The sequence below is a fragment of the Lichenostomus cassidix genome, chromosome 12, assembly GCF_008360975.1.
Source record: "Lichenostomus cassidix isolate B80296 chromosome 12, HeHo_3.0, whole genome shotgun sequence".
Lineage (NCBI taxonomy): Eukaryota > Metazoa > Chordata > Aves > Passeriformes > Meliphagidae > Lichenostomus > Lichenostomus cassidix.
The window spans coordinates 238,125-264,413 of NC_139493.1; the positions used below are offsets into that span (position 1 = coordinate 238,125).

The 26,289-nt window shown below is 44.6% G+C and overlaps 1 protein-coding gene across 5 annotated transcripts in view; it reads left to right on the forward strand.

Annotated features, from left to right (window-relative positions):
• Positions 1-26,289, forward strand: part of TMCC1 (transmembrane and coiled-coil domain family 1) — a 74,562-nt gene that overhangs the window by 43,065 nt on the left and 5,208 nt on the right. For all 5 annotated transcript variants that reach the window (XM_085072173.1, XM_085072176.1, XM_085072175.1 and 2 more), the window contains 2 exons: positions 17,410-18,344; positions 24,796-24,931. In XM_085072173.1, coding sequence (XP_084928299.1) covers positions 17,410-18,344; positions 24,796-24,931 — 1,071 coding nt within the window. The remainder of the gene's footprint in view (positions 1-17,409; positions 18,345-24,795; positions 24,932-26,289) is intronic.

Consider the following 26,289-nt stretch of genomic DNA (forward strand, 5'->3'; position numbering starts at 1 on the left):
TTACTGGTGTTTAAGGCCTCTTTAGCATTTAAAGGCTGCATTTTATCAGGACAGTAAGACAGTTCTACTGTCATATATTTACTGAATATTTACTGAAGACTCCCTGTTCTTCAGGAGAGAAACATGCTGGTCTTTGAAAGTCTGGCTGCATATTTCAATAGAAATATTTTGGTCAACTTTACAATTGTTTCATGAAGAATACAGTGGTGAACCCTCCAGCAGCTCTCTCCCTTTGTTGCAGAGGAAATCCAGTCCTTGCTGGGATTGCTGCTGTCATCAGCGCTGGTTTGATCTCCCTGTTTTCCTGCTCCTGTCACCTCTGCATATGGCTCTGTCGGGTGCAGGTTCTGCCCTCTGTGGGGGTCTGGTGGTGGTGGGACAGGGACCCCTGTCCCGGGCTGCAGCAGGGTGTGGGCTGCAGGTGTCCCTGCAAAGCCAGGGCAGTGCTGTGCGTTGGGGTCATTCCACAGGGATGAGATGGGGAAAATAACAGTCTGTGTTCAGTCTGAGCACGCTCCTACCCAGAGGACAGAGCTGCATTGTTTGGACAAAGAAATGTGAAAATACTAAAAGCATTCAAACTATTTTCTTCTTATTTGGGAGCCTTCTGTGGAGTTCTGCAAACTAAGCCAGCCCAGTGTGTAGAGCCACTGGCAGAATTCAAAGGTGAGCTGGGAGTAGGAGGAAAAACTGTATGCTTTTTGGCATTTTTGCCACTTACAAGGAAGGTTTTTTTTTTTTTAAATAGGGGACATTATTAGTGTTGGGCTAAGATGCCTGGATACGTGTTGACTGATCGATTTAAAAGAAGAAAACATTTTTAGTCAATCTGGTTTCAGGTGGTTTATGGTACGTACTCTGTTTAAATGGCTAATACTTTGTTTTTTAAAATTCAGCTTTCTAATGTTGTCAGCTTAATTGCAAGTATCTGCGTCTTCAGTACCTCTTCAACAAAGCCAGAAAGGATCAGATTTTCTGCTATTTATATTCCAACAGTTGAAGGAAATAGGGGTTAAAGGAAAGAGGTTTTGTAGCAGAAAGGACATGTTACGTTTGTTCTTTTATAAGCTGTTAATGGAAAAAAGTAGCACAGTGTAACATATTTTTAAAACTTTTGTAGGTCATCCTCAAGGAAGAATTATGTATTTGTTGTTGAAAGCTACTTTGAGTTGTGGGGGATTTCTTTTTTTGTAAGACAGTACAGGGTGTTTGGGTTTTTCTGGATCATTTGTTTTCTTGTGGGTTTTTTTGTTTGTTTGAGGTTTTGTTTGTTTCTTTGTTTTTTTTAATGTTGCTTTGACATTCTACTTTCGCCAAGGCCGCCAAGAAGTATCAACTCAAGACAATGATTTATGTTCAGGATTTTCACATTAACCAAGCTATTAAATTACCAGGATATTATCAGTTGGAATCTTCATTGACCTAGAGCAGAAGCCCTTAAAATTTCCTGGGCAAATGACAGTCTGTTTTCTTGGAACAAGGGTTATACTTTGAACAATTTAATTGCTCATCAGATTTCCCTGTACTGTGAAACATCTTAAGAAATGGTGGTAACTCAGGTAAAAATAGTCTTAAAACAACTGAGTTGAGGCTGAAGCCTCTCAATGAAGATGCAATACTGGAGAGATAACCAGGGGTTATTTTCCATGTTTTTTTGACTGTAAGAGTGAAGGTAGAGGTGCTCTCAAGGCTAACAGTAAATAAGAGTGTTTTGGGGAAGAGCTGTAAGGACAGATGTAGGAACAACACATCCACGTCCAAATGTGTAACGCAACCCCAGAAAACAGTGCTGGCGGTGGGTGTAACATGGGAGACCAACTGACAGAGCAGGTTAGACAGTGGTATCTTCCTGAGCAGTGTGTAGCGTTAAAAGGTTTTTAATTAAATAAAGAGAAATGCAAGAGCCAGCATACTTCTTGCTTTATCAAGAACTTGATTTCAAAGACAGCAGTAGTTTAGCTATTTCTTCAGCATCAATCCGTTTGAGTTCATCAGTCTGGGTTTTGGGTCAGGGATGCTATAAATGGTATTTATTTGGAAAAGAAGGTGGTGCTGATTTGCGGAAAATTGATGGAGATGCCAAAATAACCTGAAAATACTCAAACACAAGTGCTAGTTTCTGTGTTGGTGAACTGCGTCTGTCATTTATGGGAAGGAACAGTTTCCTGCTTTCTGTCAGTGTGTTGAGCTTGATAATATCTTGGGAGCATTTGATCAATATACAGCATTCTGCCCACATATGATGGTCTGGTGTGAGGTAATTTTGTAAGTCTCTGGATAGGATCACCCTGGGCAAAGATTTGTCAGAGCTTGTGACTTCTGGGATAATCAGTCAGTGAAGTCACTCAAATTAATATTTTTTTCCTAAAGGAATAAATGTGAATAGTTGTCTGCCAGGCACTGATTGCCAGCCTCTTGCACATTATGAACCTAGAGCATACACAGAAACAGAACTCTGATTTTGTTCAAAATTTGCTCTGAAACTTGCAAGATCAACAGTTTTCTTTCCCCTGTATCTGTCTATGTTGTCACTGCCCCTCTTCATAACTTGCCATTCATGTCTTGGTTTGGTGTTCTAGAATTAAGGTGCCTTCTCTAGAATGCCTTCACATCTTAGTTATGGCTCGTGGGGAATCTGCTTTCCTCTGCAGCCAGGCTGTTGTGGTGTATTATTAGTTGTAGCCGTGTATTGTAAGAGTTTACTTCATGAATCATGTTGTGCAAATCTCGTAGACGGGCTTGCTGAATTTCAGCTGCTGCTGTCAGTGGGTTTCATCGGCTTTTCTGGTTTTAGGATTTTTGTAAGTTCTTCAAGCTCCAAATATAGCCTCAAATTTTCAGTTATACTGTGACTTTTGTTACTTTCATGGCATAAGAGCATTGAGAAGCAAACAAAAGCAAAGCAAGTAAAGCATACAGCTTTCCAGGGGAAGTACAGATGCTTTGTACTCCCTGAACTCAGAGCTCTGCTGCTATCGCTCCTAGTGTACTCTCAGATTTTGTGTTGCTGTACATGAAATGGAGCAATCCAGTTTCTGCTACACAAGAGGAGGCTGTGCTGGGATAAACTCTGATAGGGATTTGGTTGCAGCACCAGCAGGTGAGCTGTGAGCACCTGCCTGCCCTTCTCACTTGTCTTGCTAAACAGTGGTTGTACCTGTATTCCAGGGTCTGTATGTGTAGTGGTCTCAAAAGGGAGGAAGGGAGTTCAGAAGTCCAAACCCTGAAGCTTTAGTAACAGTAGTGTCATAAACTGACAGGACAAATCAAAAAGTGTATTTCACAGAAACTAGAAAACTGTGAATCCAGTTTTTCTGCTAAACGTGCCCACAGCACTGTGGGCAGCAGATCCCTTGCAATGCTGAGAAGGGTACAGGATGCGTCGGCAGTGCCACTGATGCCACGCTCCCCAAGGTGCTTGGTCCAGCAGGTCAGTGCTGGTTAGTGCTGCCATGGGGCTGTGCAGGGAGAGCTGCCCTCTGCTCATCCATGTCCTGTGGTGCCCAGCCCCTGTCCTGAGCCCTCTGCTCCTTGTGCTTCTTGACAACTTGGAGCCTAATCAATGGTGTCCTGCTATGGTGCTGGCCCAGTTATCTTCTGGTAATTACAACCTGCTTTTAGGCTCCTCTGCTCTTTCAGTGCCAGGGATTTGTCTTCCTCTAACAGTTCTTTTTATGGTCTCCTTTTCCCAATTTCCCTGATGCTGGGTGTACTGTTCAGTTGTTGCTTTGAGGAGCCCTAACACTGGCTTTCTTCCCATCAGTCAGATGTGCACCTTGAGTGTTCAAGAGTCATCCCCCATTTGAAATATTCTGGATGAGGGAAGGAGCAGGGAAGTCACCTTTTCTCCACAGTCTGAGCACAACTTTAGGGAACAGCACAGTGTGGGAATGATCACAACTTGGAACTTGATTTTCTGCCAGTTTCTCATGCTCTCACTTCATGTTTTGCATTACTTAATATTTGGCAGCATTCAGATTTTTCCTCATAAATGGATTTAGCCCCTGCTGTATTTTTTCCCCAAACTTTTTGATTTTAAGGGGTCCCGGAAAGAGTTCTCATCTTGTTACAGCGGTCATACAAGCATCTAATCTCCGTAAGTTTTTAAGCTCCATCAAAGCTCATTTGCCTCCACCCCTACCATTGATCCTCTTTCCAGTTTTACTGAGTAACTTCAGGAAGGAAATACTCTAGAGTGTGAACAAGCTACACACTGCCCCTGGCTGCATCTCCATGGCTGCTGATGCCATGGGTACACTGAGAACACCTGTAGCAGGGAAGGGTGCTTGCTTAGTGCCTCATCCCTTCCCTGGTCTTCTCAGTGCTGGCTCAAGTTACGAGACTTCTGTTCTTGGCTGAGGCACTTGGAATGTCTGTGTCTCCCCACATTGCTGAGGCTTGATGCCATCGTCTGGCTTTGGCTGCAATGGCCACTGCCTCCTGCTGTCTGAGGGTGTCAGAGAAGGGAGATGAGGGTGGCAATGCTGCCAGAGTTCCTGCAGCAGTAAGACCTGCACAGACTTGCTGCTGGATCGCAATGTGCCAGAGCTGTTCAAGTTTTGTTTGCATGGAAGAGTAGCTGTTGATGCTTGTTTTATTATGTTTTTATTTCTTCATGGGTATAGAAATCTCCTTTTAACAGCATGGGATACCAGTGCTCTGTTGCCTACTTTGGGAGTGTAACAGAACTCATTGAGGAAAGCATAGGTTCTTTTTAGATGAGTGAGACAGAGTCCTCTAATGAGGGGGAAATTCAGCCTGGTAGGTTGGGTTTGGTTTTATTACTCTGTAGCATTAAAACTTGTAAAGGCTTTTTGATTATATTAAGTTAACTAATGAGCATATTTTCATGGATTTGCATGAATTTTGTTTGTTGCTTTATATGGTAAAATGATCTCTCTGAGTAGTAGTAAAATTTATGTGAATCAGACTGAGTTGTACCCATCATAAACTGCTTCCTAAATATGGCTAATGATATTCTTTCTGCACAAGCAATTTCACCATCCTTCCCTCTCACCCCTATTAAGTCAGATTGGCTGCTGTTACCAGAAAAAATGTCTTGGGCATCTGGAGGTTTCTCAGAATAGATACTGCTTTCTGAGAGGGAAATCTGCCCTATGAATGTGAAACAGTTCCTTGAAAAAGTGACTTTTTCTTTTTTTCCCCCCTAAATTTCTTGCTATTGTGTTAGATTGTGATTCCAAATCCAGTGTGTGCCCTGAACAAGAATAGAAATTATTCCATTTCTGCTTTTAGCCTGGACAGTAGTTTTTTAGTGGAGGTTTCTCACTAGACCCTTGCAACAGGGTGGATGCCTCTTGGCCTGGTTCTTGCTCCCTGCCACTCTGGAGTGCAGCAGATGAAGCCAGGCGCTCTCTGCAGTGTTGTGCAGTGTGGTCAGTGCATTTGTGGGGAGACTCTGCTGTGTGCCCTGGACAAGTGGGTGATCACAGAGATGGGGCAGATGTGGGCTGGGATCCTCGTTTGGTACAGGTCAGCAAGTAATACCAATGTTTCTATGTTACAGCCTTTTTTAGTGCTGTTGTTTCTTAGTGCACACATAGACAGAGAATCTCAGTATCTAATACTCTCATAAGCTGATCAGTTTCTAGAGACCCTTTTACCATTTAGCCCTGTAAATTCACACTGAGAAATAATAATGCAAATGTCAGTTAATTAGATTTCTTGTGGTTTCTGGGTTTTGCAATCATTTTCACGGCAGTATGTTGCTGTTTGGAATCATGGCATTATGGTCAGTTGTGGTAGTTTCATTTTCGTTCGTCTTCTTTGCACATCTTGGCCTTGCTTACTGCAGTGCTGCTTCCTGGGCTCCTCCCAAGGTGCAGACCCGCTAACAGGTGCAGCTCTGAGGCAGAGCATTACAGAGTGGGATGGGGAGTGGTGTTGCTGACAGCAGTGCCCATACCTGCTCCCTCAGTCAGTTCCCCACTGCAGGGTCCAGGTGTACACCAGGCATCTGCCGGTGATGGGGGATAAGGACTGAGAGTGATCTGGTCACAGAATTGCACCACAGATTGTTCTGAGATCCACCTTTCTCTTCCCTTTGCCCTCACCCATTATCCTTCATGTTATGTTTTCTGATATCACAGAAATGACCACAAAAATGCTTTTGGGGCTGTATTGTTTAACATCTCCACACCAACATGGCTTATTTCCTTCATGAATCTGATGTTGCCTCTCCTGCTCTGTGGAGTGTTTTCATTCTCAGTGTGCATTTTAAATGGCCTGTACAATGCACTTGCCATTTCATCATAATGCTTTTTCAGAAATGCCACCCAACATACCAATATAATTTGAGGCAACAGGGTTTTCAGCTGTTCTTCTTCTAATTTTGGTTTCCACAGAACATGGTTTTGGGCTTTAATTCCTCTTACTTATTTTTCTTCCTAGTGAAAACTGAATTTTGCGCATAGGAATATTGTCTTCCACATTACCTGTGATTTGAGTCAGTCAGGAGTTTCTCCTCTGTTACATTGCTGAAGTTTATATTTTATGAATTAGCAGTTCAGTGCAGAATTTCTTCACATTACCTATACATTACTGCAAGCAAAGAAAATTACTTCAGAAGAACGCAAACCTATCAAACCCAAGTACTGTGATGTCTGTCAAAGCCTCAAGGAGTCATTGTCTCAAAGGGACAGACATAAATTAAACATGGAAAGTTCAGTTCTTGTACTGATGCTGGCTGCAGACATTCTGCTTGGCTCATGCAGTGGGGAACTCCTAAAAGCCTACTCCATTCCTGTCAGGTTTGGTGATTCCTGGTTTTTCAGCCTTGGGAGCACCTTGCATAATCTGCATTATAATGATTCTGAAGATCCCAAATTTAGATTACATATGGCTTGCCTTTGGATCATCTTGTCTCTGTCCTGAGTGAATGATAGTATTTGCTACAAACAGGGAATCAATCAGTGAGACAGAGAAGAGGGAGGGGAGAAAAAGCCATGAGGTGAGGGTGGCTTTGTACAAATGAGTCCAAAGGAGTGGGGCTAGGTGGCATAAGGTGTTGTGGGTCAGAGCTGTCAAACAGGATGATGAGCCTTTGCTTTATCTCTTCTAAATACGATAGTAAAACACATTTTCTTTGACAAAGAAGCTGAGGGTAGGGGATAGGAGGTGCTGGGGTTTCCTCTTGTCCCACTCTCAGCTGTGGTTACAGTGCTGTGCTGGCTCTGTTGTGTACTGGAGTCCTTTTGTGACAATTACAGTTAAAGCTTCAGCCTTCCAGGAGATCATGCTAATATTCTGAAAATTTTGTTTAGTGATCATTAAATAGCAGTGTTTCAGCACTGTGGTAATTAGAGCTTATAGTTTATGGGTGGATTTACGTCCTGCTGTGCATCTCTGAGTCTCCAATGTCAATTCTGCTTGACCTTTGCTCCCAGGTCTGTTATGCTGTGTCACTGAGGAACAACTGTGTCACTTTGACTCTATTGATCTGCTCCTGATTTGGTTGTCTGTTATACTGAACTATTTTTCTGGCTCAAAGGTATGGTTTTAAAAATAGTGTCAGGCATTGCACAGTGCCTGGGAAGCCCTGTAGCTTTAAATCCCATGTCCTGGTCCTGCTCCAAGGCTGGAGCAGAGCTCCTCACCAAGGAGCGGTACTCAGCCTGGCCCGGCACTCAGCCATGCTAGTCCAGCAGCGGCACTCCGGCAGCACAGCCAGCGCTCAGTCCGGCCGATGGCTGCAGCTCTGCCTGGGCAGTGCCCGGCGCTGGGGCCAGGGCTGCCCATGGCCACATGGTGATGTTTATGTGGTGCTACTGTACCTGCGTGTGCTGTGAAAGGGACTTCTGCGAGCCCACAAAGGTGAGGAGGTTGTGGGGCATCACTGGAGCAATTGTGTAGCTGCCATGTTTGGCTGTTTTATTTAAATCTCCAGTAGAACCTGACCTCATTTTTTGCATCAACCTTGGAAGCACTGCGTTTTTCCTCTGGGCGCTGCAGTTGAATTTCAGTGGCTGGTTTCTTTTAATATAGCTTTTCTTTGCTTTTGAAGCTGGGAAGTATGAAAAGGCTCCTGTCTGAGTGAGTGTTGCAATCCATAAACAGGATGAAATGGTGCTGCTTTTTGGGATTTTCTGGTTTTGTTGTTTTGGGGTTTGGTTTATATGATACAATGAATGATGAAAGAGGTGGGAGCATATGTAGCCCAGTGTCAGAGAAAAGTATTTGCATTGGTAGTTTTTTTTATGTGACCTCTTGTTTTGCTGTTTTTAGCAGTGCAAAATGTATTTTCAGGAAGTAGTAAACAAACTGCAGAACCATATTCTTCTCCCAGTAAAAAAAAAAGAGTGTGCTGCTTCCCATAGAGCCAGTGACCTTCAGAAATGATTAAGTATTTTTCTTCAGTTTCATTGAGCTGTGTAGCTCAGCATTGCCCTTTTTTAGTCTGAGTTAACAGTAAACGGTATCTTCCCCTCCTCCCCCATTTATAAAATACTGAAGAGAGACAGTAAGGTCTTTGATGCTCTGATCTGCAACGCAAAATAGAGGCTATTTCTCATTGAATTGTTGCAGTTAGACCATCATGCACTGTGGTCCAGTGTTTGAAGAAAAAAGAAATCTGGGATTCAAACTGGTATTTTGCTGTTTGCCTTTGCCATAGCTGCATGTTTATTTGGGGTCTGTGACAGTCTGCAGAAGACATGTTTGAGAGGTTGCATAGTGTTCCTGTTGTATTTGAAACACATGTTTAACGCATTTATTTAATTGACTCACAGATTTTCGCAAAGGAAAATAATATCTTCTATATGTATGCCTTGCCTCACTCCATTCATAAGTCTTCATAACAAAAGTGACACACAGGTGGCTCTTAGGAACAGCCCTGTTAGAAATGCCAAGTTGCAGAAGTGCAGGCTGTGGTGGTACAGGGTGGTAGGAAAGTCAAGGGCTTACAGATGTTCCACATCCCAGGTTGACAGATCTGCGTGCTTGGCATCCTGGCACACCTGGCATCAGGCTACTGCATCACCTCTTGAGAGCTGGAATGAGCACAGAATACCATGTTCTGTGCTCTCTTGGTCAGGTCAGGGTAGCCTGAGCCGCTTTTCACTGTGTTTTGAGGAGATGCTGCACTGAGTGCTCTCTCTAAATGGAGTTCTCAATGAGGATTCTTGGGTTTTGCAAGAATACTGAAAGCAGCGTAGTGATTTCAGTCTTTACCTAATTCAGCGTTCCCTATGGATTTCTGGACAGCTGCCCTGTTGCCTGACTCTGCTGGATGTTCGTCATCCCTTGAATGTGTCTTCCTCTCTGATGTCTCATTGCTCCGTGTTCTGCTCTTCCAGGTTTCCGAAGGCACCCATGCCACGTGCCAGCAGCCCTGAGGAAGGCAAGTTTATGGGCTGAAGGGACTGCCCTTGCTCGCAGTGCTGCATGTCCTTGACAAGCTGAGTTTGCTACTTGGAGCAATCTTAGAGATTTAGTTGGTGCTAATGCAGGAGCACCTGCAGCACTTGGGGCAAACAAGCTGCTTTTGAACAAAGCAGGAGTCTGAAGCAGCTATACTGCATAGCTGTGACAAGTGTGATCTTAGCTGGTATGGTGTGTATGTTGTACTGGAAAGGCTTTAAAAAAGAAAACAATATGTCAAGAAATGCTCTATGGGAATGACAAAGCAGTGTGTTCACAGGAAACATGAATCCCATTGCTTTGAAATACTTAATCTTGAATGAACTGTTGATTGTATCAACTTCAAGGATGAATTTTGGTTATGGTCACACTCTGTGTTGTACCTGCAAAAAATACTACAGCTAAAAATAAATATGAAGAAATTAAGTAAGGGCAGAAGTACAGTTGCTGGAGCCCTTTAGACTTAACACTTGGAGGGGATGTGTGTGTTAAACCTCAAGAGAGAAGCATCCCCGGAAAAAGGGGGAATCCTTGCTCTCACACATGGCTGTTCTGTGCAGAAGGATCATGCAGAGACATTTGTCCTTCCAGACTTCACACCCAGTTTGCTCCAGTGCTTTGCAAGTCAAAGTTAACTTGCAACCGTAAAATAAAACTCTTTTCTTTAAAAATTAATATATAACATGCAATAATAATCTGTAATTATCAGATAGCAGCTTGAAGCATAAAAAAGTCAAAACCAAAACTGCTCTACTCTCTGCGAAGTGTTAATGAAAATGTTGTATCTCAGGTAATGAGATGTGACTCAGAAACACTGGGGAAGACAGGATGAGTTAAAAAAAGAAACAGAACCAAACAGAACCCCACCATTTTACATAGTCACTTTCTGATAAAAGCTTGTATAAACTTGTTTCCTAATCCACCCTCTTCTACTGGTTCCTATATGTAATTTCTGCTCAGCTTTACCTCATTTCCTATCCTTATCCTTGTAATTTCTGGCCTGATTGGCACTTCCCCCTTTGAAATCCATGGATTTTATTTTGGCCGTATCTTTTGCTGTGTCATCCCTTTTCACCTCCTACAAGCTCTGGTGTATAATTCAGTTCTTTCCTATGTTTCCAATCAGATTGTTTTATCCATTCATTTGGGCTTGCCTCACGCTTGATGTCGCCCTATTTATTCAGTCAACACTGACGATTTTCTGCTTGACTAGTCTGTCGCTTTAGGAAACCATTACTGAATTGGGCCATCAAGCCTTACTATTTTGCGTTCAGAAATATCCTTTCTCAAGATTTTAGAAGTTTGAGGTCCAGAAGGTGATATCTTTGGCATAAATTCTGTTTTTAAAAGGAATTAAAGGGGCCATAGACAACCTCTTAAGGGAGATGTTATACTGCATCGTGTCAGTCCCTTCTGTCTCCGGGATGTCAATAAGTACTTGTGGGCCAAGCTGGTGCCTGGTCCTGCATGTCCCAGTCCTACTTGAGGGAACAGCTTGTGCAGTGTTCTTGCCTCAGCCCACCACACTGGGCTGGCAGGTGTCAGGGATGCAAATGACTGAACCACAGATGGAAAAGGTGGAGATAAGCTTTGTAACTTCAGCTACCTCTTAACCAGTTAGTAAGTGAAACATTTGCTTCCTGAGAGGCAGGGGCCTCTGGGCAGGTGGAGTCAAGCAGGGGGAACAGGCAGAGCCCACTGAGCTACCCTATGCTGACAGCAGGATGCTGTGGGGGAAGCATCTGTGACCAGCAATTGTCCTGCACTGGCAGGGATTCGCAGGAGCTCCCCTGTGGAATATGCTGTGTTGGTTGTGGCAGAAGCTGGGTCTGGTACAGCGAGTATGATTCCATGTGGCAGCAGCATCTTCCATCATTGGCCCCGACAGCAGTGAGGGCTGCAGCTGAATACTACTCTGCTTTGGGAAGAATTTCTGCTGCTGACAGCTCTGAGGAAAAGAAAGATGACTGCTTTACAGATTAACTCTCATTTTGGCGCTTGATGTGGCACATGGAGCGATGTTTCCATTTCATATTGAATTAGGTACAAGGCCATGGGCAAGTCACCTTGCAGCTGGCCTTACCAAATCCCAAGTTGTGGTTGAGAGCTTGTTTGTGAGCCTCCGGCCATTGCTTGGTGGATGCTGCTCTTGGCACTAGTGCCAAGTGAAGCAGTCCCAGGTCACGTTTCCCTCCGGTGGTGTTTCTGAGGTCTGGCTGGTACAAAGTGGCTTGGGCCTGATGGGGAGTCATGTTTGGGAAAGTAGTAACAACATCCCCAAGCACCTTGTCGCTTGGTTTCCAGTGAGTTTGCACCTTAGCTCTGCAGAGAACTGCTATCCTGTCTGTCCCCAGGCTGTGCCAGTCCAGGGTTAGGCAGGGAGCTGCTTGGCTTGGACCCCCATAAAGAAAGGGAATGCCCATTTGCATGCATGGCACTTCAGCATGTGTGAAATGTTGCTCCTTAGCAGTTGCCCTCAGCCCTTCTGTCCAGGGCAAGAACCTGCCCTCTCCCCTCTCTGCAGAGTGGGGCCTATGGGGCTTTGGGTTGGCAGATGTACCATCAGCGCACTTGTGTCGCAGCAATCATCACTCATAACTGTTTAACTACTGTAAGTAAGGTGTAAAGCCATTTCCTCTTGGTGTTACGGTGTTGGTTCCCTGCTCAAGCTGTTGTCTGAGGCAGGCAAAGGCATTGTACTAGAATGTTTTCTTGGATATTTTTCAGAGTAATTTTTCTTTTTTTGTTTTCTCACTGTTTTTTTTCTCCATAACCAGGTTGATCTTCCCACTATTTTGAGGGTTAATTGCCCATAGGCAAAGGCTGTATAACTTTTAGAAACCCCAGTTATAATCTAAACAATGAGCTGTGCTGTGAAAAACACACAGCAAGAGTTCCTTGAACTGTCCATCTGTTTGTGTGCTTTCCTTAGCCAGGTTTAATTTGGATTTGGATTTACGAGTGTACTAGAGACAGCTCAGAACAGTTGCTGTCAAGGATGACCAGAGGTTTCTGTGGGTGAATACCTGGAGCTTGTTAAAAAGCAAAGCTGCTGCAGCTTCTGAAGATTCATTCAGTCAGTAGTTTTGCAGGATAAGTGCAGTGTGTCACAAGGAATCACACTGGACCTGTTCTTTGTTTTTCTTTTTTCTTTTTCTTGACAATAAAGCCAAGGCAGATGTTTTGTAGAGCAGGAGCATGTATGCACCCTGAGCACTTGCTGAGGGAAGGTAGAAGGTGGTTTCATAAATGAATCTACATGTGAGTGGGCAGTTGTCTCTAGGGATCGTTCAGTGTTTAGATCTTCTGTCTGTATTTAACCGAGAGGTGAATGAACAGAAATATAATTTCCCTTATATATGCTATTACACAGTATTCGCAATCATATAAATATGCAACTGGAAATAAATAGTGATCCATAGAGTTGGTGGTATCAGATGCGTGGCAGTGTTGCAACAGACATACTTACAGATCCAAGTTCCTATTACAAGCAGATCCACAAATGTGGGATGTGGGTGTGGAACCTCTGTTCTGGGAGATACTCAAAAGCCTTCTGGACATGGTCCTGGGCAGCTCTTGATGGCCCTGCCTGAGCAGGGGATTGATCAGGTGAACTCCAGAGGTCCCTTTCAACCCCAACTGATCTGTGATTCAGTAACAACCTTTAAAAAGTAAAGCATTAGAAAAACAGACTCTCAACTCTCAATCAGCTGTAGGTCATAAATAGCTTATTGCATCACCCAAGTGGGTGAGGCAGGGAAGTTTGTGTCACTTTCTTGTTTCTTTTGGGACCTGTGGTAAGTTGTGCCATATATAATGACTGTGTTGGATCTAGAGGAAAAGGGCACTGACTGCACCTGGGACAGTGGGGCTGGTGCCAGCTTGATCCATGTGTTTCAAGAGTCATGTGCTGCAGGTGACATGCAGGGAGGTGACTTGTGGCTGTTGATGGCATTTAATCTAATATGTTGAAGGTACCTCATAGTAATTTGTGATGTTTAAGTATCTCTTCATTCTGCCTGCCAGGGAGTGTGTGTGAGTTTATTCAAATACGCATTTAGGTGTTTTAATGCAGATCCAACAAAGTGGGGCCTGGGGGGGCTGGTACTCTGCAGACATATTCAGGCACAAAAAATGTCCTTTTTTTTTTCTCCTCCCTCTGATTTTTATTTGCTGTAAGATGGTAGTTAGAGATCTACTAACAAACCAACTGTCTTGTAACTGTCATCAGAGACTTGAAATCTCTGCTTCTGTGCCTGCCTGAGGCTGGAGACCATCTGTCCACCCAGTGTGGAGGGATTGGCCAAGTCCCTGTGCCCATCCCTGCACCTGCCATGTGCTAACAATGGTGTTAATGAGGGGTGTTTCCAAACAGAAAGTCTAAAACCTATGACTTTCTATGAGTCTCGCAGATCTTCTGCCTGTATGACTGTATTGCCTTCAGCACAGTAGGAAAAGGAAGCAAAACAACTGCTGCATATTTTCAGCTGCCAGTCAGGTGTGTAGTCACTGGGAAGGTGATTAACCCAGGCACCTTAGGTGCTGTTAGCACCCTTCCGGAGCTGTGCAGTCTCACTCTGAGCTCCCCTGTCTCACTTTGCCCTGTATGTTTTTATTCTAAGTAACAGGACACTTTTCTATCACACTTCCGAATCTCCAGGATGAGGGAGGAGGAAGCAGGAGTTGCCCCCTTGCGGTAGGCTTGCTCTTAAAGCTACTGTTTACTTATGCCAGCCGCCTTGAGTGTTTAAAATCCATCTTCTTGGTGAATGACTAGTATATGCTTTTACTGGAGGAGTTTTTAAAGGGTGAAATACCTTTAAAGAACTGCTGTGTTTAATCTTCAGCAGAAGCAAAAGGCAGAATCATGAGGTGGTTATTTTGGACTGTGTGCTGCAGAGTAGAGACATTGGAAAACTTACAGAGGAGGGAAAGCCTGAGAGCATTAACAGTGGTGAGAATTTGGTAAGATCTTGAGAGAGACAAAGCATAAGGCCCTCACATGATTTCATCTGGCTTATGGCATAATGCCAAAGCAGTTCTCAGTGTACCTCCTGGTGGGAGGCCACACAGCTCCTCTCAGTCTGGACTGTCGAAAATTGTATTGCAAGGGAGATTGACTTTTGAGTTGTAATTCCTATTCTTATACAAGCATTGATCATTATCGTATTTAATTTACCAACATCTTTTCTGCATAGATTGACTGTCATCTCAAACTGAATATTATGTCACCAGCATTTCCCAGGGACCTAGTTTGTGCTGAGTCTTCCCTTTACCAAGCCTTGTCAATATGGACAAAGTACTTAAATTATCTCCATTCTGTTCCAGAACTGCACTTTGCACAGCCTTTTCCTTTTGAATTGGAAAGAACCCTTTCTGTTATTCCAGAATAATATCTACACAGCTGGTAATTATAAAGCAATTATCTCAACATGTTTATTCTACTGCTGCTGTTGTTGTACTTCATTTTCTACCACAGATCTAGGGAGATAACCTGGGCAGATTTACTGAAGTCAACTGTCTTTAAGGGGGGGGAGGAGGGCGGAAGAGAGAGTTTCTACCAAGTTTTTCTCTCACAAAACTTGTGTCATGAGAGGAGGAGTGTACTGTTAGTGTAATTTATAGTAATTATTGATACACATACACAAATTTGACCAAACCTGGAGTAAATTAAGCTGATAGAAACTCTTTACTGCAAAGTAACATTGAAGCCCCAGCAGTTCTGTGACACTGATCTGTGTGGATCTCAGCTCAGAATGTGTGGGCTGCAGAAGAACTGGTAATCAGCAGTTCTTTGGTTCTAGGATGCCAGGTCAGTCCCATGCTTGTTCACCCTTACCACTGCCCAGAAAAAAAACTGTGAAAGAAAAGAAAAAAATCATATAAATTAATTGGTGAAAGTTTTGTATCGAAACTGTTTGCATCTTTCTGGTTTTCTTCATCTGCCATTATTACTAAAATGTCCTTACTCTGGAGGAGGTAGTGATTGTCACGAATGGATTGACAATGTTCTTTTGAGAAGCCCTTGGTTTATAGGCAGTTGACAGTAGTAAGATTGTCTCAGTGTGCTGCACAGACACTCTGTGCTGTGCTACTCTTCGGGTGGCGGCAGGTTGGCAGAGCTGCTCTGTGGGTGAGGCACAGACCAGCTGTGCCGTGGGTGCTGGGTGATGCACCCAGGCCAGGCATGCCCTGCACAGGCAGGGTTCTTTCTGTCAGGCCATAGGGAGAAATCTGATCACTGACAGCTCTGGAAAAATCTTAATGAAATTACAGATTCCAAGAAGACGTATTTTAACAAATGTGTGTGACTTCAAAATGCATGTCCCTACATCTCAGAGACAGCATGTTCTCTGTGCAGTACTGATACCATGCGTAGTGTTGGTCCTGCTGATTAATTTTAATTCTTAGCACCAGTTTTCCATTAATCTATTCAGAGCTCCAGGATTTCTACGACTAAACCCTCTTAAGAGAGAAGCTGGTATTTCAGGAGTCACAACAGACTGAGAAATTATATTCTATGGGTTCCAGCAGCTCAACTCCTCTAGAAAATGAATGAGTTGCTTTTCCAGGTGTCTGGTTTTCCTGTTGATGGGATAGCAAACAGAGAACCTCAGGGTTATGGGCAGAAGCCTAGCTGACCCCTGGCGCCAACCAGTGTTGCTGTCTGCGGCTTTTTTTGCATTAAATATGGAATGTTGAATCGAGAGAGAGAGTGCAGTTAACTGTAATAGCATTTTTTGTTTTGTAAAGCGCAAAGTCCCAAACATGGACGTGGTTCTGTGTCTGGGCAGTAGCTGTGGGTCAGCTGGCAGCTGTTCCAGTGGAATGACCCGGGGAGCTGCCGGCTAGTCCCCACCGGGCTGCGGGAGCGGAGCATGCGGGCAGCAGTCGCGGCTGCGTAGCGAGCTCCGCACCGGCACAGGGGCCGCGGGATCCAAAAGCCGCATTCGGTTTAAAACCCACTAATGGAGATTGCTGCGGGACGCGTGTGTGCGGCTGTGGCTCCTTGGCTCCCCGGCCCGGAGAGGCCTCCCTGCCGCGAGGGGGCGGGCGGGGCCGGGCCGGGCTAGGGCTGCGGCTGGGCGGGCAGGCGCGGCGGGCGCGCAGCCATGCACGGGCAGCGGGCGGCCGGCGGGAGCCATGCACGGAGAGCGGGCGCTGCTGCCCCGCCGGGACAAGGTACGGCGGGGGGTTCGGGCTGGCGAGGGTCGCCTGCGGGCTCTCCTCCGCCGGGGGACCCACCGTGTCCCCGACTCGGGATTGGCCAGGTTCGGAGCGCGGCCAGCGCCCGGGAGGAATGCCCGGGTCAGTAGGTGCGGCCGCACCTACTTTCCCGGTCCTTCCCGTGTTCGCGGCGGGTTACTCGGCGGGTTCGATTGCTCTGAAACAGCGTTTAACCTTTTTTTTTTTTTTTTTTGGCCAATAGTGGGGTTTTTCCTTTGAAATTCTCTATTTTTCACCCGCCGTGAGACACCTACTCGCAGGGTTGGATTCAGCACGGTGTGCATTCGGGTGCCTCTCAGGCTCCATTTTTCTGTTGAAAGCACTGACCGTAGTAGACCGGTTGGTTTGTGGTAGGTTTCACTGTTGCTGCTGTTCAAACAGGTGAAGCACTAGGAATGAATCGGGTATGCTGCACTGTACACTTGAACCGTGTGGCTTCTGCTCTCAGTTACCTTCTCGGTCTCTTCACGCTAGCTAGTAGAGCCCCTGCCCTTGTACTTATATCTCAGAGTGCTCAGTCTGCCAAGCTCGGGTGCCCTATTGTATGTTCGTGCTTGAGTTTTGAATTGTTTGAGGCCATTAAGTGGAGTCAGATATGAGGGGTTTTGCTTTTTTTCTCAACTTTTACTAGATGTCTGAAAAATCCATAAAGCTCTCTTCATTGATACTGTCTCCCAGGCAGCTGAAAAAAGATGCATTTTTTCAGAATAACATCTGTTTGCCAAGTTGCTTAGCATAAAGAAGGAAAGGTTTTCTGTTGGTGAAACTGCTGATTGGCACTCATGATTTTCTCTCTCTGCTTAGATTGAGCGATTGGAAGTCAGCAGCTTGGCGCAGACCTCCAGTGCCGTGGCCTCCAGCACTGATGGCAGCATCAATGCAGACTCTGTTGATGGGACCCCAGATCCGCAGCGGACAAAAGTGGCCATCACACACCTACAGCAGAAGATACTGAAGCTGACGGAGCAGATCAAAATTGAACAAACAGCCCGTGATGACAACGTGGCAGAGTACCTGAAATTGGCCAATAATGCAGACAAACAGCAGAGTGCCCGCATTAAACAAGTGTTTGAGAAGAAAAATCAAAAGTCAGCCCAAACCATCTTGCAGCTGCAAAAGAAACTGGAACATTACCATCGAAAGCTGCGAGAGATTGAACAGAATGGGATCCCTCGGCAGCCGAAGGATGTCTTCAGGGATATGCATCAGGGTTTGAAAGATGTTGGAGCAAAAGTCACTGGCTTCAGTGAGGGAGTGGTAGACAGTGTAAAAGGTGGGCTTTCCAGTTTCTCCCAGGCTACGCATTCAGCAGCAGGAGCTGTGGTTTCCAAACCCCGGGAGATTGCCTCCCTCATAAGGAACAAGTTTGGGAGTGCAGACAACATTGCTAATCTGAAAGACTCCTTAGAAGAAGGCCAGGACGATGGAACAGGAGGCAAGGCTTTAGGTGTTATTCAGAACTTTCAGTCAAGCCCAAAATATGGCAGTGAAGAGGATTGCTCCAGTGCCACATCAGGCTCGGTGGGAGCCAACAGCACAACAGGGGGCCCTGTGGGAGCTTCCAGCTCCAAAACAAACACTCTGGATATGCAGAGCTCAGGGTTCGATGCAATAATGCATGAGATTCAAGAAATTCGAGAGACACAGGCAAGACTGGAAGAATCATTTGAGGACCTTAAGGTTCGCTACCAGAGGGATTACACGTTGATAATGCAGACCCTGCAGGAGGAGCGGTACAGGTATGTGCTGTGGTGCTTCGTTTCATAATCCAATGCTGGGATTGCAAAGCACAAGAGTTGGGGATGGTACTGCTTAGCAGGCTGTTCCCAGCAGCCTGATTCAAATGGAAAGTTCTGTGGTCTTCTCAGGACTTTTCCCTCCCAGTTTTGCCTTTTATAAATATTGCTACCTTGCTGCTCATCTCCCTCTCTGTACAAGAAAGAGATAGTAAGGAAAAAGTTTATTTCAAAGCATTTTCAAGATAAAAAGTCAAGCCAAAGAGGACTAATAAGGTGTTCCCAAAACCAAGAGTATATTGATGTAATTACTGTTATCAGACGGTGCTTTGCCCTGCATGAATCCTGCAAAGGTTTGGGTCAGGGCAAATCACAGGGAACTAATGTGGGCATTGACTTGACCCTGCCTTGTCCAGCACTCAGATCCATGTCTACTGGAGAAAGAAACATTCCAGTTTTCTTCAGGTTCTCTAAAATGATATGATCTTGCCCATGTGCCAAAACTAAGATATCCCTTCCTGTCTCTGCTCAGCCCACAGTGGTAGTACTCAAGGAAATGAAGTTGAATTAAATATCAGATACTGACAGTGTTCTTGTCATGGAGATTATAGGGCTCTGGAAGCAGGTAACCCATGTTTCCATCCTTTCCCTCACTGGAAGGAATGGAAAGGTGGAGCAGTTGCTGCAGGACTGCTGATCACTGATGAAGTCAGAGGGTAGAGGTGACAGTGGCTTCAGGGAGGCAGCCTGGTAGGCTGCCCTCAGCTCCCAGCTGAAGAAAGCTGCCCATGTAGAGCTGCTGAGGGTGTACTTCCCTTCCCTTGCTGGGTGGCAGAGGCTCTCAGCAGCTGTCCAGCAGAACATCTGACATCCTCCCCCTCACACACTGGGAGCAAGGGCTTGACCCGAGGCTTCAAAGGGAAGAGTTACTAGCTGCCCTTCTGCAGTCCAAGACAGTACAGTCTTAAGTCAACAGGATTCTTAAACTTTAAATAACAAATGCAAGGCCCAAGCCCTTGTTCTGGTAATGGACAGCAGGCTGTTGTCATGAGGTTCCTTATGACCTTCATGACTTTGCCAGGATGTGAAACACAACCTGGAAGGCACAGCAGAGCTGCTGGGGGTGGGAACAAGCTTGCTGAAGTGCCCTGTGCCACTTGCTGCATTGGTTTGTGCAGCATGATGTGAAATTACCCTACAGCTCTTTAGACATGCTGATGCCATGTCATTGGAAAAATTCTGGGAAAGGCTTAGCCTGCTGGGATCTGGTAGAGACAGCAGGCTTTCTGTGTGCTTTGCAGAGCTTGGGCAAACAAAGCCAGACCAACACAACTTTCTAATCCCGCTTTGCAATGATCAGCAGTTTGACTGAAACCAGCACCCAGCATAGCAGCTTGGGTTCCTAGCACCTCAGTGTCATCAAGTCACATCCCAGAGCGACGTGGAGCTGGATCTTCTGCTCTGCAGCAGAGAAAAGTGCTGTTGTCTGTTGCTGTGTAGGTTGTTTTTTCACACATACAGCAGCAGACATTCATGGTGGAATGCTATATACAAGCACGGCACAGCTGAAGGAGTGGTGCAAAAGTACAATAGCAGACCTTGGGGACTGATGTGTGTTGTCAGCTAAACTGGCTGGTTACTGCTCAGCACCAATGAGCAAGGTTCATGTAGGTTCCATACTAGCACACCATGGAGTCATACCTGTTATGTGCCATTAACCTTTGCAGAGCACTCACTTGAGGTCAGCCCAGAGCCCAAGCACTAACCAAGGCAGCCTGGAGTGAAAAGCAAGGAGAATCTGCATTTGGTTTATAAAAGCTCAAGCTAGTAATTTAGACCTGTCATTTGGAATGTTGATGCAAATTAATTAAAGGTGTGACCTTTAAAGAGGACCAGTTAAACCGCACTCAGTGCCCTTGTCTGTGCAGGTAGCTGCATGATCAGCAAGAGTTTATGGGTTAATCACAGTGCAATGACTATGTGACTGTACAAATGTAGATTCTTGTTTTTATAGCTTCTGTATTTTGAACCATCATGATGATAAAAGCCAACATCACCCTGGAAGTGGAAGGTGATGTGATGTGTCCAGGGGCAGTGGGTGCTGCTGCCTTGGCAGGGATGGGTGGCACCTGTTCCTCCAGCTGGAACCCCTCTTGTTCCTCAGCTCTCTTCAGAAAAAAACTAAAAGGGAAAGGAGGTTGTGGTTTGTTGCTGGGAGGCTGGGGATTCAGATTAATCATAACTGGCTTTAAAAGCTGTAAATACCTCCTTACTCTGCTCTGTTTATGGGAAGCTTTCAAAAACAAACACAAAACGGAGTTGAGTTAGAGCTTAAAAAAAAAAGTTTTTGGAGAAACCTTTTGCTTGTCAGGTGACACTGAGAGTTTGCATTGTACCTGGAAGCTGGAACAAAGCACATGCCATGATATTTTCTCACCTGGTCTTATCAATTACCTCTTTCTTAGATCATCTACTGTTTTGCAGGTTCTGATCTTTTTTTCCCTGTGTGTTTGTGCAGTTTCTGTTTATCAGCCATGGCTTGCCTCACAGGTTTTCCATTACTTCTCCGTCTCCTCCCTCCCCTCTCCTTGCTTCCAAATCTTGCCTATCACTCCTCGTAGCTGCCGGTTTGCTAACCGTCTCTGAGGGAGGGACTCACTGCTCCAGTTGCTCCAGTTCTGCCACCCCTGGTGCAAGCCTGGCAGCTTCATGACAAGGCCAGGGTGGGCTGTGCTGCCCAGCACGTGCTGGCCCTCGAGCACCGCTCTGCTCCACTGGGGCTGAGCCACTGAGGAAGGAAGAGTCTGATGGCACCTTGGCTGTCATTGTGTTCTTCCGCACTAGGAGCGGGCACTGAAATGGCTTGTTGTTTATCTCATTATTGGAAGATGGCAGTTGTTTACTGATACAAGCAGGTACTTTCTGTGCTACTGAGACTGAAATAAAGTTCCTGCTGAGTATTTTCATTTTGCCTGTCCCTTTAGGAACCTGTTTGTACATGGTGAAATAATCTCACGTATTTGGAGTGTGACCAGTCTAAGAGTTTGAGTTTCTTCCCAAGCCTGACAGCCTTGGAAAGGGCATTTAGGTTTCCCATGCTCCTGTGAGAAGAAATTCTTCAGCCAGAAGGCTAGTCATTGGTGCTTCCATTTGTCTGGGTTTTGATGTAGTCTATTTGTCACACTTCAGTCTGTCCTCATGATATGTTATAAAACAGATCAAAGGAGCTAAACCTCTGAGGTGTGGGAGGGTTGGCAAGACTGTTCTGGAGTGTGGCTGGGCAGTGGAGGCAGCGTGTTGGGCCAAGTGGGTGCTCACCCAGCCAAGACAGCACTAAAACATCCCTGCAAAGCTGTCTATCCCTCCTCCCAGGGAGGCTCAGGGCTCCCTGAGGTTATACAGGGATGCATGCAGGTGCTGAGAGCAGCTCCTGCTCCCCTGGGAGCAAGTTCTGTCTTTCATGTATCCTCTAAGTAGAAAGACTTGGAGCATATTACAAATAGCTACTGGTTTTAGTAGTTTATTCCACTATTGGAAGCAGTGTGTTCAGTAGCATGAAGATGTATTTAGTGACAAATAAAGGTCACATGAATGTTTGTGTGACATAGCTATAAAAAAAAGGTCCATCTTGAGAGACATCTGAAGACAGGTACTAAACTTCATTCACAGTCTACTGCAGAGGTCTTTGTAGCATTAGTTTGGTTAGAGTTTCTTTACTCACTGTAGAACTGAGTGCAGATCAAATGTCTTTTTAATCACATCCCTCCCTTCCATATGCTGTATTAGTTGTGTATTTTGGAGCTATTACTTTAAAATGCCTTTAAAGCTATTTTAAAAAATGAAATTGTCATGATTGTGCTTCTGAGCCTTTTTCAGACCACTTTCCCGATTCCTATGTAGCGAGCCTCAGAAAACGTGTGGAAATTCAACATGGCTGTTTGAAATGCAGCGTTCCCATATCCCACACTTGAGCCAAGCACCCCAGTGATGTACTGTATCCGTAGGAACACCTCTGATGATCTCTGTGATACTTGTGACAGGCAGCATTGGTCTGCTGCACAGAGAAGTTTCTGGGCTGGAACTTGTTCTTTTAAGGGGAAATTTCACATTTTAACTAGTAAAAAAAGAAATTCTGGAACTCCAAAGAGGAGTTTTCCATACATGAAGTGAAGTGGGATTTGATTATTGAGGGCACTGCTATATTCACAGACAAGTTTGGTCTCTTCAATAGACTCTGGCACTAATGAGTTACTGGGATGTGTTTCATCTTAACCCTCTTGACAGGTGGCCTATCCCTTTTATTTCTGTAATACTCCCACTTGAGTGAGAACCAGCTTTCAACAGGGAAACCCCGGCTTTGGGCCCCTATGTCACATAAACCCCTCCTTGCTTTTTTAATTTGAACATCAATACAAAGCAGCAGGAAAAAAATTAATTTTCTAAATTGTAGATAAAGGGACAAGAAGTGAAAAGAAGCTGAATGGAGGATGTGTCATCTCAAAAATAAGTCAGGGTAGGTTAGTGATGGCAGGGGTGTGTTTTTTTAAATAACCCAGTTCTGGAATTGCCTGACACAGTGAGTTCTGGAAGTGCAGGTGATTCTTGGATGCAAACTGCAGAAGTTCTGGGGTTGAGCAGGGAGTGAAGTATGGGTTGGGAATGAGCTGGTTATTCTGCAATCTTCAGGGCAGGAAGATTGCAGCCAGCCCTTCTGCTAATCATGTTCTGTTTAAACTATTACCTATACAGATTTGCAGGGTGTCCTTATGTTTCCTGTAGATTGAGGTAGTTTTGAAGTTATTAAAATACAATTGTTTCTTTTTAGAGAACAGGATTTAAGCTGCTTGGCAAGAGCTGCTTTATGAATGGCATTTGTGTGAGAAGAGGTTAAAAAACACAATCATGCTATTTTCAGGAATGCTTACGTTTCTTTTTGTGTAATAAAACACACTGGAGAATGTTGTAACGTATTAACAAACTGAATATATTTCAAGTAATTGATGCTGCCTTTGGGGCTTAGAGTGGGTTTAGTTGAGATTTTTTGGTTGTTAGCAAGTTGTTGGTTTTAAATAGTGTGGGAACAAATGACATTATTAATTATCTGGGCTCCTTCTTCATTAGCCAGTCTTCACATGGCCATTCCCTTGTCAGTCTTGGGAAACCAGTTCTCTGGTGTGTCCCAGCATGGTTGCACAGCTTTTCTGGCACCTTTCTGGGCTGAGCCATGTCAGCTCGTGGTTGTCTTGGTGGCACTGCTGGTTGACCACATGTGTTTTACTGTGTTTTACTCATGCTTAGTTTAAAGTAATATTGCATTGGGAACATAAATGAAAATTCTCTTCATACTTGTCTATTTAAAACAAAACCCCAAGACTGTTTTTAAAGGCTAGCTTTTGACTACAGATTTTGAAGCACAAAAAAAAAAACCTTGAAAAAAATGAGAAGTAGGATTTGTGTCCTAGTTTCAGAACTTGAAATCAAATTTTTCATTCTATATAAATATTGTTTATTCACCTTGTGTGTTTGTGTATGAATTAAATTCAGGTGGAGTCAGAAGGAAAACAAAATTCAAACAAGGAATTCTCTCTGTGGTTAATTCCTTAGAAATTTCTTCGTTCTTGGTATCAAGATTCAGATGATAAGGGCTGTGTGGTAAGCTTTTTCCATCTGTAACAATGAATAGACAATGGAAATCAGAGTGGAAAAAGCCTGATGGCCACCATAGGCTGGGCCCATACCTTTGTTACCATCAGAGCTATCATTTAAGTTAATTTAAAACTCCCTCAGTGAAAAGCAAAACTGAGTATCTCAGAATTGCTGTAACTTGGTTTTTTTGAGCAACCTTCTTCCTCAGGACTGCTCCAGGTCTATTCACCAGGAGCAAACTGAAAAATAAGCCTGCAGGTTAGTGATTCATGTGTCCTTCTTACAAATAATATGATGGTATTTGCTTGTTAAGTTGCATCATTCATGGGAGATAAAAAATAAGTCAAAGATCCATGTGACCTCATGCAGAGATCAGAGAGTAATGTCATGTTCTCTGAGGCATCAGTCACATGTCATTTCCTTGTCATTTTTATGCCCATTGCCATTCCAAGTGTGGATGAAAATGCTTAAGATCTTACGGTATTAGAAGGGAACTGTTTGCTTTACACAGAGGTTTGGGGAATACCTTATTCTGTTCTCATTCTGTCTTTGATTTCTTGCATCACTCGACAGTTATCATGTAATTGTGTGTTTTTTCCAGGATAGGAACAGTATCATAGAGTTTACCTGATAGAAAGGACTAATTTCCAGCAAGAGGACATTGGTGCTAGAGTGTGCTGTGTGCTGACTGAGGCAGCCATGCTGGTTTCAGTACACAGGCCACGGTGTTTGTTGCTTGGTTGTCACTGGTATCATTTTGCTATCCTCTTCGCAGTAAAGCCATTGTACCATGTGTTGTTATTTCTAGATGTGAAAGACTTGAAGAGCAGTTAAATGACCTGACTGAACTCCACCAGAATGAGATCCTCAATTTAAAACAGGAGCTGGCCAGCATGGAGGAAAAGATTGCCTATCAGTCTTACGAGAGAGCCCGGGACATCCAGGTGGGTGACACCAGCAAGGACCCAAGTCGTGCCCTCTGCGTACTCTTTCAGGAACTCATTCACTTTTGAAGTACTCATGCACTTCAGTGTTTTATTTTAATCCTTGTAGCTTTATTGCTAAACTGGTGTGTTCCAAAAGGTCCTTATGCCATCTCTGACCCTTGGGTATCTCTCCAGGTAACCTCTTCTGCAAAGCAGGGCTGTGCCACATGCAGAGGAAACCTGCTGTTCAGCCAGACAAGAGTGTGTAAATCAGTAGTAGCAGAGCACGAACCAGAGCCCACTCTTTGCACAGGCATGAACTATTTCAGTCTCTGACACCTTTGTATTAGACACTCAATGGGCCATGACCCAAACACATTTTTTACAGTAGTGTTCCCAGTATATGGACCCTGGGGTGTGGTTCTGTGTCACTAATTTTACAGAATGGTCACAAACATCTAAGGAAAAATGGCTTTGTGTGTGCACTGCATTGAATCAGGAAACAATTCTTTCTGTTGGCTTTGAAGAAATTAGGTGTTTTTTAAAAGAAAAGTTTCTTACAGTATGTAAAAAAGCTGTGAAACAGAGGTCTTGAAGTTGGAGGCCCTTCTACAAAGCAAAGCAGCTGCTGACCCTTACAGAGAAAGGCCTATTCAGAAACAAGTCTCTTGTCCATTTTAAGTACTTGCTGTGCTAGTTTTAACAGACATCTCAGTTCTGATCACTGATTGGAGATATTTGTAGTGTGAGCAGAGACTTGTAGGTTAAGGGTTCTCCCTCTTTCCTCCTCTGAGGTGCTTCAGCCAGGTGATTTCCTCTGGAGGCCAAGCAGGCCATGATCTTCACAAACCTGTGGATCCAGCTGCAACTCCTGTTGCATCAAATGTCCTTCCTGGTAGCTCCTGTTTGGGGCAGCTGAGCAATTCTGCCCCATGCTTTCCAGGGGTCTTAACCAAAGAGAAGCCCTCATGTTTCATTGACCTCTACAGACATGATGCAATGAGAAAGGTAACAGGTGACAATGACCTTTAAGTTAAATTTATCAGTGTCTGTGGACAGTGGTACAATGGCCTCTGGCAGTGTAAACAGGAGGTTCTCCCTTGGGGGAGTGTTACAACAGTCAGGTTTTGTTCTCCTCTCCAAATTCAGACGGCAGGAAGACTGAAGTGGGGATTTCTCAACAGCTTTTTTTAATCTTCATTTTGTGATTCGGTGCTTTTAGGGTAAACTTAGAATTTGGGACAGCCTATTCCTCAGCACTGCTGGGGAAAAGGGAAGTGTTTACTTTTGTTGCAGGAAAAACTATTTAAGAGCATGGGCTGATGTTGCAGAGGAACAGTCCCAGTTCCTTTTTTGGCAGTCAGTCTGGGAAAGAC